Genomic DNA, 14,075 nt, shown 5'->3' with positions numbered 1-14,075 from the left:
AATTGTGAAGTTAAAAGAAAAGAAGAGCTTGTGTATATAAAAATTTGTCAAACTTGGCTATTAATTATTAATCATCTTAACGATCCATGGATCTTCTTAATTTTCTTTCGAAAGTTTGCTGGACGTCCTTGGTTGTACGCGAAGCGTTACAAATTTAGCGCCGGTCAGCTTCCTTTTTCCAGCCCGTGTTCGTTCTACCGAGAAATTTAAAGTTTCACCTCCATTTCCGCGGAAAGCTGGTGTGAAATAATAATTAGAAGCGTGAAACGGCGGAAAAGTGCTTTTGCATTTCCGGTTCCCGCTGTGTTAACTAGAAAAAAGTGCGGGGGGATTAATCCTGCCACTGTACGAGTTAATTTTCCTCGATGAACGAAAGCGGATTAAAAAGAACCGGCGAAGGAACGCGTTACGCGGATAACAAATAGAAATGTCCGAACATCGCCGCCATTTCGAACACCCATTCCTATCCCGCGGCGCGTGATCATATTTATCAATAAAACGTGAATTGTCTCGGCTAAAACTACCCCCGCGTCTCCTCTTGTTCCACGCCACCCCCTTTATTTCTCCGTTTTAATTGCTCCACCTCTTTCGAGCACTTCACCACCCTTGGTACCTACCTTCTCCCCTCGCCTCCGCAATCTTCGATTCGACTTTGCCTCTCTCCAACCCTCTCCTCCTCTCCCTTTTACCCTCATTTCTGTCTTTTTCTCTTTTCCTTTTTCGGTTCGCCATTTCTCGTTCACCTGCCCGCTCTTCCGCCGCCATTTCCCAGCCGGTACGTTTCGAGCACGTGATTTACTCGCGCTGCGTGCACCGATCGGGGGGTTGGGGACCAGGAAATAATGATTTAAGCGGGGGACACGAGAATGTTCGCGGTTGTTTCTCGTCCCGAGTATCTACTCTCCGCAATTTTTTTTCGACAGCTCGTGAATTTAACAAAATTCTCGAACTCAGATACGAGTGTGATAATATTAAATTTGAATTTAGCGGGTTCAACGACGAGAGGGTTAAACGAGGCAAGCGCCACGCGTACCTGTGTATATAGACGCGAATAAAAAAGTAAGAACGTTCGAAATTCTGAGGGGACTGTAACCGGTGGAGGCGAACCAGCGAGTCCGTAAAACTTGCCCGTTTTATTGCGATGGGATATTCCAAGTTGCACGAGCGTTCGCTGGGCGAGTACGCGAACTCCACCCCCGTTGGCGAGGTAAAATGACGATAGTCAGACGCGGGGAACAGTCGTTCATCGGTCAAATTTACGATTCGCGCCGCTGTCCGGGTTATTTATTTTACAACCCTCCACTTTTTCGCCTTCTTGCCCCCGCGCTGTTCCACCGTAGCATCGTCGAAGTTGTTCCACGCGTGGGAACGTCCATCGATCCTCCGTCCTCGGTTCCACCCCACGTCAAGTCGCTGCGAACACTCTCGAGGAATCGTGCGAGACCAAAACTCGAATTTCGTCAAGAAAATTCGCTGACTCGTATCAATTTGCTGATTTTAATTAATTTCCAATTTTTCGTTCTCTCGATTTCACCCCCGATGCCACGTTACGAACCGTGGTTCTCGAAGAATGGTCGAATTAAAAGTTGAATTCGAGGAAGAATTAATTGAAACTCTTCTCCCTACTTGTATTAATTCATTTCTCGTAGTAAGGCGAGATGGTGGTTATTCAAAGGCGCGGAAAATGGAATTACCTCCGGAGAACGTCGAACAGAGAGAATCGAGCGATAAAACGAGGAGGATTCGATTCGTGGCATGTGAAAGCGAGCCTTTGATCCGAGCACCGGTACACGCGATGGTCTCCGGGGTGCTTAGACGCGATTACAATTGATGCCTGTCTGAGGCCTCCAGGTGCGACGTCTCACCGACGCTGCGTTAAACTACCTCAGTGCAAACGATATCGCGCGAGATTCCTCCAGGAAACCACTCCGTCGCTCGTCTGAGCAACGGCGCCCTCAACTTCGTCGAAAATTCAACTGAATATACGCGCGCAGAAATACACGTGTATCTACTAATTTTCATTTTCCATCCAATGAATGTAAATTATTTTCTCTTGCAACATTCGAGAATTCTCAATTAAGATTTAAGCCGGGAAATTCGAATAAGAAAATTTCCTTGCGAGTTGAACTGTGAAATAAAAAAAAAAGAGAAACGCGTGGAAGTTAAAACGCGAGGTAAATCTCGCTTAACAAGTGGACATTAACGAGGAGAGAAAACGGGAATTCAATTCCAAGCGGCTCCTCGTTCGGATCCTCGGAGCCTCCCAAAGGAGAGTGGCCTCTACTCGATACTTGAAGCACTCGTATTATTCCCGTTGGAACCTCTCGCGACTAATTAAATCGATTCTACACCTCGCCGCGGATTAAAGAGTCCTCCCGCGCGCATTCTCACGTTTCGCCGTGGATGAAGTCTTCTTAACGACCACTGGTTCCGCCAAGAAATCGTTTAAAAAAAAGTACGTCGAGATTAACCCTTCGATTTTTCGATTTTCATAAACATCGTATTAAAATGAATACTATCATCGAGATAAGTAAAAAATGTGGAGAAGAGTTTGGTCCTTTCTGGAAATAAAAATCATTTCAAAAGTGTGTCCAACGAAAGAATTATTAAAAATTGTGTCTCACCCCTGCACTAATCGGTTAATTCGACTTGGCGCGGAGGTGTCCGCAGGATAACAGGAAATGAAAAGCGCGGGTAGGAAATTAAATCGCGAGTCGAAGAAACATCGGATTCGAATTGACTGCGAGCTTAAGCGTCCGCGCGTTTAATCTCTTCGTCGCGTTAATAATTAAACGAGTGGCGGTGGTTCGAGGGAAGGAGCGTTGGCAGACGGAAATGGGGGGTGGCTGAGTGTCCTCCGCATTCGGAAGTTCCACGTGAAATTTTAACTGGCGGTAGTTCGTCAAAAGTCCTGCACCCTCCTCGTTCTTATTCTTCGTTCAGACGAGGCTCGGCTGTTCTTCGTTTAAAAATTCCCTTTCCTCCAAATCTCTCGTGTATGTACGTATACAGTGTGTCTACAAGATCAAGAAGAATTTTGAGAATAATTAAATAAAAATTTCGCGTCTGGAGTTTCGTTTAAAAATAGATGATCGTAATTACTCGGGACGAGTTTACGACAGGTGGCGGAGGAGCGCGATGGTCCGTGAGCGGAAGAAGAAAATGGGGAAGTTGCGGTGGGAAAAGGAGGCGAGGGTGGAAAAGTTTGGAAAGTCGGGGTTAACGAGTTCGAACAAGCGGGATTGGATGACAGTGGCACGCGACGGACGAAGAAAGACCACGGACGAAAGGAAGACGCGAGAGAGGGTGCGAGGGTGGTAGAAGGAACGGATCATCCGTCCTGAATTAAATTGGCCGCGGGGAGAATGCTCGCGAGACCGTGAAATTACCATTTTGAGGCTCGCGCCCTGCTTCAAAGCCATCTTTTCGCGCGATCTGACAGCGACTCGTACACGTATCAGCGGCGTTCGTGTCTTTTCTATTATCGCCGACCACCCCTTCGAACATCTGCGTTTCCTTGACGCGCTACGAATTTAAACGTCCCGCCTGTTCGCCAGCGAACGGCCGAGTAACGATTGAAAATGGTTTCGCGAGGGCTTTCGGAACGATCGACGAAGGTTCGATGGGCCTTCGAGAGACTTCGATGGAAGGAGTTGTAGCGTACCGCAAACGATCTCAATTAGTTGCCGATGCTAATCTTAGAGAAGCTTCTCGTCGCATTTTATGCGCGTCGAGAGTTCAAGCGTGGAAAAAATTAAGCTCGCACTCTCAAATTTGAATCTCGAAGCTTGATGTTTGAAAGTTGAAACTCTGACAGGCGAACATTTGAATTTCAAATTGCAGCGCATATTCAAATTGGAAGTTTGAAAATTCGAGGCATCTCGAGGTGGTCTTGCAGCGTTCGATGCTGGCACCCCTTCTCCACGTCCCACGATGTTGTAAATCGAAACACGCATCGCGCACCCTCGAACCATTAATCCGTCACGATCCCTCAGGTCGAGCGTGTTAAAATCGCGCAGTCTCGAGGAGATTCGCGAACTTCTTGGTACACAATACATGCCTCGAACTCGATCGCCGCTTTGCCTCTGCGAAAATTACAAGCAGAGGTGTAGCTGGTTCTCGAAACCGTGCAACCGACGTCTAAGCTCCCTCGTCCATTTTTTCCAACCCTGTAACGACACTAATTACGCGGCGACCGCGAATTAGCTTCCAGCCGTTTCGCAACCGAGGCGCTGCAACCCCCACGGGGGTAAATTGAACGTGACCACGTGCATACGCGGCTCTCGTCGCGTAGCTCGGTGAAAACCATCCTTGATCGACTACCACCCTTTCTGTCTCCTCGTCCTCCATTTATTTCGCCCTTTTTCTCCAAGCATACGTATATATACACACCCTTTGAGTCAGCTACGTGTCGCTGTTTTCACAGATTTTTCCTCCTTTTTTCCCTCTTCTCTTTTCTTCACTTTTTTCTGTTGTCTCTCTTTCTCTCTCTCTCTCTATGTCCGTGCGCGCGATGCACACGCTCGCGAGAGCAAATGGAAAACGTCGAAGGACAGAGTGTTATTTCGTGTTCCTTTTTTCGTCCCTTTTTTTGGTTGCTTCACGCTCTGCGGTGTATCTATTTTTTTCTTTTTTTGGTCTCATTGACGGGAATAGAAACGGCTGGAAACAATGCTCGTTCACAGTTCGACGAGTGGAACGTTTCAGAGGCGGCCGATTTGTCGCACGAAATTCTCTGTTCGATCGCCAGGGTACGAAGGTACCGCGGGTTACTGCGTTTTCGATTGGTTCGTTACAGGCCGGATTTGTTTCCCGCGCTTTGTCGTCGTTAACCGTTCGTCGTTTGTAATTTGACTTGGTTCAGATGTTTGCGCTACGTATTCCTTTTAACCCTCTTGCACTTGCCGAGCCTTTCATTCTCCGAGCGACCAACGACGTGTTCGAGTGCTCCGTTTTCTACAACTGAATTTGCCTCCTCCTATCGTCTGTCGCCATTTTCATTGTCAATTCTCTATATCAAACATATATTTGCAACCCTATTACCTGTCCTATTTAATCCAGCAACTTTTACGAAGACACACGTCACAATTTATCGCAACGAACGCCACCCACGACTGTAGAAGCTCGATTTAAGGGAACGCGTAAGAATCGAGGCGCATTCCGTGTCCGTGCGCGTCGAAGGGCGATGAGAGAAGTGGCCCGCAAAAAGCGTTCGCTGGCTGCTCTTTATCCAGCACCGCAGCCGACGTCGAGCGCCGCCAAGATAGGGGTGGGTTTTGTAACGGCGCCCGCGGTGGCCCTCTCGCTTTTTCTTCGAGTCTCTTTTACACCTTAATTCTCGACCAACCCGCGTTCCTAGTCCTCTCTCTCTCTCTCTCTCTCTCTCTCTCTCTCTCTCTCTCTCTCTCTCTCTCTCTATGTCTCACCCCCTGGAGGGTCTATTCTTCCGGGGTGGCGCTTAATTAACGCTGTCCTTTCAGAGAGATTTCCGGGGGGCCCGGCTTTCAACCGCCCTCCACTGTTCCCCTCCGTGGACCTTTGAACGGCTCGCCGTCGGTTTAGAAGAATTAATTTAATGTGTAGCTGCCACCGCGGGGGGTGGGCCACTTGGTAACGAGAATGGCCGCCTTGATGAAGATTAAATCACTCGGGGCATAATTTTCTGGACGTTCTTAACCGGGGTAAAGGCGATTATGATAACGTGTAGGTATTGTAACAGTGGAATGTGGGTTTTTACAGCCAGGGATGAAGTTAATGAACCCCATATCTTTTCCCTTCTATTAGTTCCCGCCGCGTGGAATATTTTATGCGGATTATTCAAATTCCAAATTCTCTTTCTAATTAAACTACGGACTGTTATTCGAATTTGATTAACATCGAGAACGAATTTGACTTGAAAGAGTGTTTACCCGAGGAGTGTTTCCCTGAAATGCTCGCGAGATTTCGCCGATAATCCACGCGTTACTCGCTGATGGAGCTAATATTTGGAAGCGGAGATCCACGGTGGGGAAATTTTTCGAAAATTCCGATCACGAAAAATGTTTACTCGTTTGGCAATGATCTCTCGTTCCGCGTAGCGGTGGTAGCAACGTTCCCTGGGAACGGATCGGGCGTGTTTCCGGTAGTTCACCTAATTCCCTCGCGTTCGACGTGGTCGCGGCCGCGAAGTCCATCGCGTCCGCTTTAACGCGGACTAATTTCCCTCGATCGGCGCTCAATTAACCGTGGGAAGTTGAATTTCTCGTTTCGCCCGGCAATTTGCACAAATTCGCCCGGGCGAAATTCATAGAAATTCGCGCCGGACAGCCGGAACTAATGGATCCGGTAATACACTCGTAGAAACTCGCCAGCATAAATTAAACCGTTTCCACGGCTTCGAAACCAGGGGGGAGGGAGGGTAAAGCGTAATTCCTGAAAACTCCGCGCCAATCGAAACAGAGTTTCTCAGGTTCCGTGAACGATCTATCACTTTATCTGCTGATGCAAAGGATCTTCGTTTCCAGTAGAAAACTGTGGGAATTGAAGTTAAAGGAAACGTTAATCGTGCGTCGATTAAAATCGATCCACTGCGCGATAAAAGAAACAGGAAGGGGCGCCAGAAAAATATTTAAACCGCGACACAGACGCTGATGGAAACGTTCGAGCTTCCGCTAAGTGATCAGCTTTCGACAGCAATTATCGTGAAACGCGATTAACGTCGGTTTCGATGCGAACCGCGGTGCCATTCAATAACTGCGAGGGTAAGTGAAACGACCGCTGGTGGCTGGCACGCAGCTAACCGCGCGAAATTATACAGAGACGATCGGATTTCCGGTGGCCGCCGCGGCGGCCACTCGCCAGGCACCGTTTCTCACCCCCTCGGACGGGGCCGCGTTTTTCGCGAACGAATCACCCTTTTGTCCCGCGGAATCGTATCTACCCTCGTTTTTCCTGGATGAAAAAGGTTCGAGGGTGTGGGTGGGGGGTTGGAGTGGACGGAGGGAGGGAGGGAGGGGGCGAGAGAAGAGCCATTGAAACCGAAGAAGAGCCGTTTCCAAAAGTTCGTAAAACGTTAAGGGGTCTCTCGTGCCGCCGCTTCTTCCGCGAACTGCTTCCCGCTTTTCACGTAGCACAATGGAGGGGAGAACCAAGATTTTTTCCACCCACCCCTCTCCCCACACTCTATTTCTCCGCTCTCTGTTTCTCTCCAGCCTGCTGGCCTCTTGCCTCGAGGCTCCTCTTGCGATCGAGCGAGCACGATTGCTTTACGAGCGAAAGTTATGATTTGCCGAAGGGGTGGGTATTTTGTTGTCCCTGTGCTCGTGAGCGTGGAGTTTTTGGCGAGCATTTGTCCCGTGTGGACCTAAAGATTTAGGTCCTTGGCTGGGCGGATTGCTGAATCCTTGCGTCTGTCTTTTCTGAACCTGATATACCACCTTCTAAAATTTGGTACCTTTTAATATTTGAAATCTTCAATTTTTTAGTCTTTAAAGCTTCTATTCCGAGAATTATCTGTTTAATAATTTGTACAATTTCGAATTCATAAATATCTGAATTCCGGAATATCAAGTGTGCATTAACATCCATTTGCAATGTGTAATATTGAACGTTCACTGTCTTTCGACCCCATCAATCTCGAACAGGTACCTCCTTCCGATAAAATTATTAATTACATTGTAAAACGTACGAAAATGATGGATTAACACGGAACGCTCTCCACGCGGGGAATTGATCACTGTATAATTTCCGAACAACTCGGCTCGTATCAATAACGCGATTCGAAATTAACATCGGTTATAATGTAACATTAACTGGAGTAAACGAGCCACGATCCCCTCGCACGCCATATCGAACATTGATATCTAAAATCAACACTAATTAATACCGCTGTTTGTCGTACTCCGCATCAAAAACGGGTTCTGTGTGTACAGCGACGGTATTTCTCAAACGGATCGTCGTAGCCGCGCAAAAGGACCAACTTTAAATCGCCTATAAACGAAACAGTAAAAACATGGCGCGAGCAAATCCACTTTTTCGCAATATCGCAAGGGGGAGAAACGGTCGACGGTGTGTTTTCTTTTTTTCCTCAACCCTCGACTCGTAGAAAGTTAACGTCCATAAAGTTAGAAAATAAAACTCTCCTCAAAGGCTCGTCGAGGCTCTTTAAAGCACGGAGGCAACCTCCCGCGACTACCACCACGACAACCCTTATCGCATCGTTGTTGGGGATTCAATTAATCCTTTGAGTATCGAAATCAATTTGGCTCGAATTATCGGTATAAATATTCCTCGAAATTCGCAGCAAATATTTCGACAAAACCCACCCCTCCAGTTCGCGTATCAACGCGGATGTCAATTTTCGAAACGATTAACGGCCGAGAGGTCGCGAAACACCCGCGCCTCGTCACAGATTCCGCGGCACGAAATTCGAAACCGAGAGGTGCTTAAAAAAAATAAATATTCCCTCGAGCGTGCTTCATCTCTAAACCAGCACCCCCTTGCTCTTCGCCGCAAGTTTCGCGGAGGCTCTCGATTCGCGTGTTCGAGCAACCGCTCTTGAACTTTCGAGTGGCCGTGAAACGAGAACAAAAGGGGTGGCTCGGGCGAAACGAGGACGAGGTGGAGGGGGTTTCGAGTGGCGGGGGGTTGAAAAAGGAGGAAGGAAGTTCCGAAGCGACAGCGTGACGGAATAAATCGTCGATCGTGCAGGTGTAAGTCGCGCGACTCCCCCAACTTTAATCCTCCACCCCTCTCTGTCTCTCGCGGAAACTTCGAGTGGGCTGCGCGAACACGCGACCGTGGAGGACGTACTGCCGGGCTTCAACTCGATTAGAGAATTTTTCTTTAATTCGCGTGAGGTCCCGCGACCCCGTGGACCGAGGAAGGAGCACCTCCCGATCGATAGTTTAAGAAGCGGCCCGGAACTTTCCACGATTTACGACGAGAGGGATTTTTAGTAGGTGCCCAGACGCCTCTTGGACTTTTCGCGAAGGGTGGCTGCAATTATGGTTAGCGAATGGAGGGAGGAACGACGAATATTTATCGCTAACAAATTAAATAGTCGGTATTTAAACGTGAGAGAACCTTCGAAAATATATGAAACCCCCAACTGGAAGCTAAACGAACGCCAATTGATCAAAAACGTATTTATTTTTCTGAAAGGTACGAAGGAACTCGTTTGGATTCGTAAAAAATGCTGAATCTTGGACTGTTCGTAAGCGAAGACGAGAGAGCAAGGTGTCCGACTAAAATTCCTACGAGTTAATAAAGCGTCGAATGTTTCGCGGCGGACAAGGTTGAGGTTGGAACGGAAGCGTCGTTTTTATCCGAGGGCATTTTTGCGAAGGAACGCGGGGAACGTGGCGCGGAATTGAGAATTGCCGTCGTAGGAATTTCGGGACGCGGTCTTCCCCCGTGAATTTTAAGGGTTACGGAATACCCGGCATATTACCCCGTTATTTACGGGCCGCGGCCATGTTGGTCCCCTTGTTTCCACCTAGGCTACGCGAGTTTTCTATAAAAATCGTTCGATTTCATCCTCAACGCCTGGACAGTATCAAATCAATTCCTCGAGAAACAAGTTTGTAGATAAATCCTGGAATAAAAAATGTTAACACACGTTCACGCTGCGAACTCTTCGAGCTTCCACTCCAGTCGCACATTCTAACACAATTTCGCTGCCGTCCGAATTATAGTCGCTCTCAGAACTCGCAAGTAGAATTAAAAAAAAAAAAAAAGGAAAAGCCGTTTCTCGATCGACTTCGATTCGCTTATCGCGATTCATCGCGACTAGCAGTTCGAAACTTTCGTTCTTTCTTGTTTCGTTTTACCACCCCTTCGGGTGGGGTATCCAGTTTCACGACGTCGGCGCGATCCGAGGGGAAAAAGTTGGCCGAAAGTTCCGCGATTGCATTAGCATCGCAAGTTCCCGTCGCGGCGCACAGCCATCCTGGCTAGAAGTCGTTCGTCCGTTCGTCTCTTTCCGAGGGACGCCAATTCCGCGGCGGTGACAGAGAGGATGGGAAGTTCGCAGGCTAGCCTTCCGCTTCCGGGCAGCCGCGTCTCGCTGGTCGGTTGTTTGTCGATTAAGCTGGATGTTGAATAATCGTTTAATCGAACTGAATATGCGAGCGATCTTCCATCGAGTTCTCCTTGCACGCGAGCGAAATTGATATGGCGTTTTTTTTAAAAAGACAGTAAAATTGTAGCATAATGCGTTGCATAGAAAAAAAAACTGAAAATTGCGAAGCAAACGATAGCGTTTTTTAAACAAGATATTTCCAGTTATTCGAGTTAGTCTTGTTAATTCGAAAAGTCCACCGATAAATCCATCGACGCTACTGGAAAGTCCATGCAACGTCCGCGGCACGTTTCGTGACAAAGCGGGCGGAGAACGACGGGAGAAGAAGAAACAAGAGCGACGGGATGATCGCTAAGCACACGGAACTACGAAGGTTCGAATCAATCCGGGAACATTTTTTTCTCCGGACGCGTGATTAATTGATAGCCATCTATCTTCATTTGATCCTCGTTAGTGTCGCTGTTGTTGTCCTTTTTTCTCGAGCGAAAAAGTGAACGGTTCCATCGGCGAAACGGGCGAGAGACGGACGCGAGGGACGAGAATTGGGGGCTGGGTGAAAATAGGATGAAAAAGAAGACGAGAGTCGATCGAGTATCGGCGACGATTAATCGACGAAACGAATCGCTGCTGTTGGTGATGCTTCCATCCCCTTCGCCGCTTCGTGAACGCTACCCCTAGCGATTGTAGCCGTGCTTTATCTTCGCTTTTAAGATAGAGACAGTAATTTGAAAATAATTCTACTCCCCATCTGCAGAATGCACCTCTAAAACAAAAAAAAATGCTATTCGTAACAATTATTACCCTTCACCCACCGTTTCACCCACCTTTTTCGTGATTTCAGAGCGTAGAACGAGAATGAGAGCCAGAGGGATGTCAGGGTTGATCAGTCTGGCGGTTCTGTTCGCGGTGACGAGCACGTGGCTGCGACGGGGGTGCGTCGCGGAGCTGTACACCGCGTTGGCGGACATGGAGGAGCTGCTGGAGACAGAGGCGGTGCTGATCGACACGCTGAACGGCTACATCAAAGCGCAGGAAGAACGCCTGGCCACTCTGAGAAAGTAAGTTTTACGATTACGATTAGTGCGCTGGCTTAACCCGGTTCGAGAGGTTCAACGAGCTCGTTCGAACGTCCCCCGTTGGGTCACGACCATCGTCTCTTCGCGAAGCGTATAGTTTAGAACCCCATTTCCGCGGAGGTGGTCGGTGGTTAACTTTCGTGATGGTCGATCGTTTCGAATTTTAAGCGCGTGGTCGTTTACCTCTGCTTTACGTCCTGGCTGACGCAGATTTTCATTGGGATTATAAATTTTTGGATTATAAATCTCCAAAACTGAGAAATCGTTAAGGAAACTAAGTAAGTCGATGGCTAATGAAAGTGCAGACGTTCTCAATTGAACTCTCGCGTCTCTGATCGTTCAGAAATCGATGCGCGAAGAACACAGCCTTGGAAAGTGGGGCGCGCGTCGCAACTGGGTCGTCGTAATCGACAGATTTAATAGCATGTTATCAAGCAACATCGAGAGGAACGTCGAACGCGGTAAATTCTCGCTGGATCCAGCGAGCCGGACAATCGTAACAGCGGAAAGTACGGGAAACGATTTTCGACCGACGGATTATCGGTTATACTCCGCGCTATTGGACGACGCCCTTAGAAATGGCCCGATGTAATTTTACGCTCCGTAAACGCCCGCCATCCCCCTTCCACGGGCCCTCCACGATTCGTACGAAGCCTCGTAATCTCCTCTTCGAGGGTCCCACCCCCCTTCTCCGTCGAATCTCCCTGTTTTTATCCTCCCTATCTTGGTCCAACTTTCTGGCCACGTCCTGGTATCTTCGATCACTTCTCCAGATATTTAAAGAAACACCAAATGCAACTGATAGCTTCTCATAATTAAAAACCATCTCGATACTGAACGCAGATGGACTCTTAGACCAAGTTTCAAAATGAACGACCCGAATCTCCGTCCCAGAAATATTTACCACGCGCGTTCCTACCGTGCGTTTCAATTCTGAACTGACGTGAAGGATAGTAATTCCCCGGCGGATAGGCAGCGGTCGTAAAACGGGGTGAAATAAGAGAAAGAAGTCGAGGAGTCGCCGCGGGACGCCATAATCGAATCCCCAGTGCCGCATTCGCGGCACGTCGGCGGTCGATTTTTTTCAGGGGGTGGCCTCGCCCCGCGGACAAAGGCCCGCGCAAGAATATAAAAAAGATTTCCCAGCCCCGTTTCGCGGCCGCCAATAATTCCGCAACCCCCTCGCGCCGCCGCGTCGCTCGTTTTTATCCTCCCAGGGGTGCGATTTGGCCGGCTGCCCGACTCGATACCGATCCACCAGGAAATAAGAGGAGAGCCGGGCGAAAAACGTTAAGAATGTGGCCGCCGGACCGCAGCTTCCATCCCCGTCTCTCTCGCCTTCTTATCTTCGGACGGTCCGTGGAGATTCTTCGTAGGAGACTCGCTGGCGATTCGTGCGGCCGCCATATTTCCGAGCCTGGCCCACGACGATCGTCTCGCTTTTATTTTTAATCCGACCATCGTGTAATTACTTCTCGGGGGAAACAAACGGCGCTATCTTCGTCCTCTGTCTCTTGTTGTTTTTCTTTTTTTTTTTTCCTCCCCTCGTTCGTGGTTCGCCACGGGACGATAGCGATCGCGGAGGAAGCCTGTGGTTTCTCGATTGAACCTCGCGATTGAAATTCGACGAGATTTCGGGCTGATTTCACTTCTGAATATTCGTCGCCTCGTTTCCCGTGTCCCTTGAATTATGCAGCCGGCGCGAAGTTAGTTTGGGAAGTTATTGTAGCGGTCAGCGGGGTGATTAAGGGATCCGATCGAACGATGGGGTTGAATAATCCCAGCGTCTTCGAATAATTACGGGAATTTGTAGCGTCTTGTCGAAAGTAGCGAGGAAAAATCGAGGGGTTCGTTAAAATCGTAGAATCGAGGGTAAAGAGCGTGGGAAATTCTCGCTGCGATTAATTCACACCCCTAATGGAGGAAGGATGATGTCGAGGCGGGCGCGTGCGCGCGTTCTTTTCGTTCTGGCGAGAAACACGACGGAGCGTTAAATCTGAAAAGGCATTAAAACTGTCGAGCAGGTCCGTTGTAAGAAATAAAGGAACCGCGCGAACGAGGGCGAGGGGGTTGAAGCGAGGCCAGAGCGAGGCTTCCACGGGCTCGCGGCCGCGTACGAACGCGTGCGTTCGACAGTCATTCAGACCCTCGAATCGCAATCGAGTCACGTGCCAACCGTTCGAGTAACGCTCGCCAAAATTTCCTTCGAATAACGATTGTTGCTGTCAGTTACATCCCCGCGAAGGCGAACTCGGGACGCCCGCATTAATAACTAGTTATCGCGATGGAACTTTCGAAATCTCGTGATAACGGCCTCCGACTATCACCCGCCCAGTCTCTGAGCAGCCGCGGCGACGGTGAATTACCGATTTCCGTGCGAGTATCGATAATTGCGGAGGGGGCCAAGTTGTCGAACAATTTCGAGGACCTCGATCGTGTAACGTTTAGATCTGAATAGACGATTTCGTCTGAAATTCTGAACGCTAAGAGTTCCAGAGAATCCCTTACATTGCAATGGTTCCTTCGCGTATATAAGAAACGGCGTACCTTTAATTTCTTTAAATTATAAAGTGCGCTAACGTTCTTAGAGACGTAAATGTACCCAACAGACGTTGTACAATAGGATAAAACAGTTGAACTCGAAGAAAAGACGTCGGATCCAGCCGCGACTCGTCCTCGTCCGGCTATTCAGAGATGATCGATTGCAATCGAGTCACGTGGCGAACGTTCTACGCGCGCGAAATCCGCCTGGAGCCACTCCAAACACGAGGCTGCACGCGCGTCCTCCGTACCTACCGCAGCGTCCACGTGAACAGACAGGAAACGCGCGTGTCGAGCGTACTGGCCTCACAGGAAGGGTAAACATTCGAGCGTGCGTGACGAAGGGAAGGAGTCGACGGGATAATTTTGAACATTTTCCATACTCGATACTTATTACG

At 48.7% G+C, this 14,075-nt stretch overlaps 1 protein-coding gene across 1 annotated transcript in view; it reads left to right on the top strand.

The window, feature by feature from the left end:
• Window positions 1-10,901: 10,901 nt before the first annotated feature.
• LOC143425095 (prolyl 4-hydroxylase subunit alpha-1-like) overlaps window positions 10,902-14,075 on the top strand; it is a 35,558-nt gene continuing 32,384 nt past the window's right edge. Inside the window, exon 1 of the mRNA XM_076897589.1 lies at window positions 10,902-11,118. Coding sequence (XP_076753704.1) covers window positions 10,916-11,118 — 203 coding nt within the window. The 5' untranslated portion in view covers window positions 10,902-10,915. The remainder of the gene's footprint in view (window positions 11,119-14,075) is intronic.

This window comes from Xylocopa sonorina, chromosome 7 (genome assembly GCF_050948175.1).
Source record: "Xylocopa sonorina isolate GNS202 chromosome 7, iyXylSono1_principal, whole genome shotgun sequence".
Taxonomy (NCBI): domain Eukaryota; kingdom Metazoa; phylum Arthropoda; class Insecta; order Hymenoptera; family Apidae; genus Xylocopa; species Xylocopa sonorina.
The sequence above is the reverse complement of the archived record's forward strand: the minus strand, read 5'-3'. Positions and strand labels throughout refer to the sequence as shown.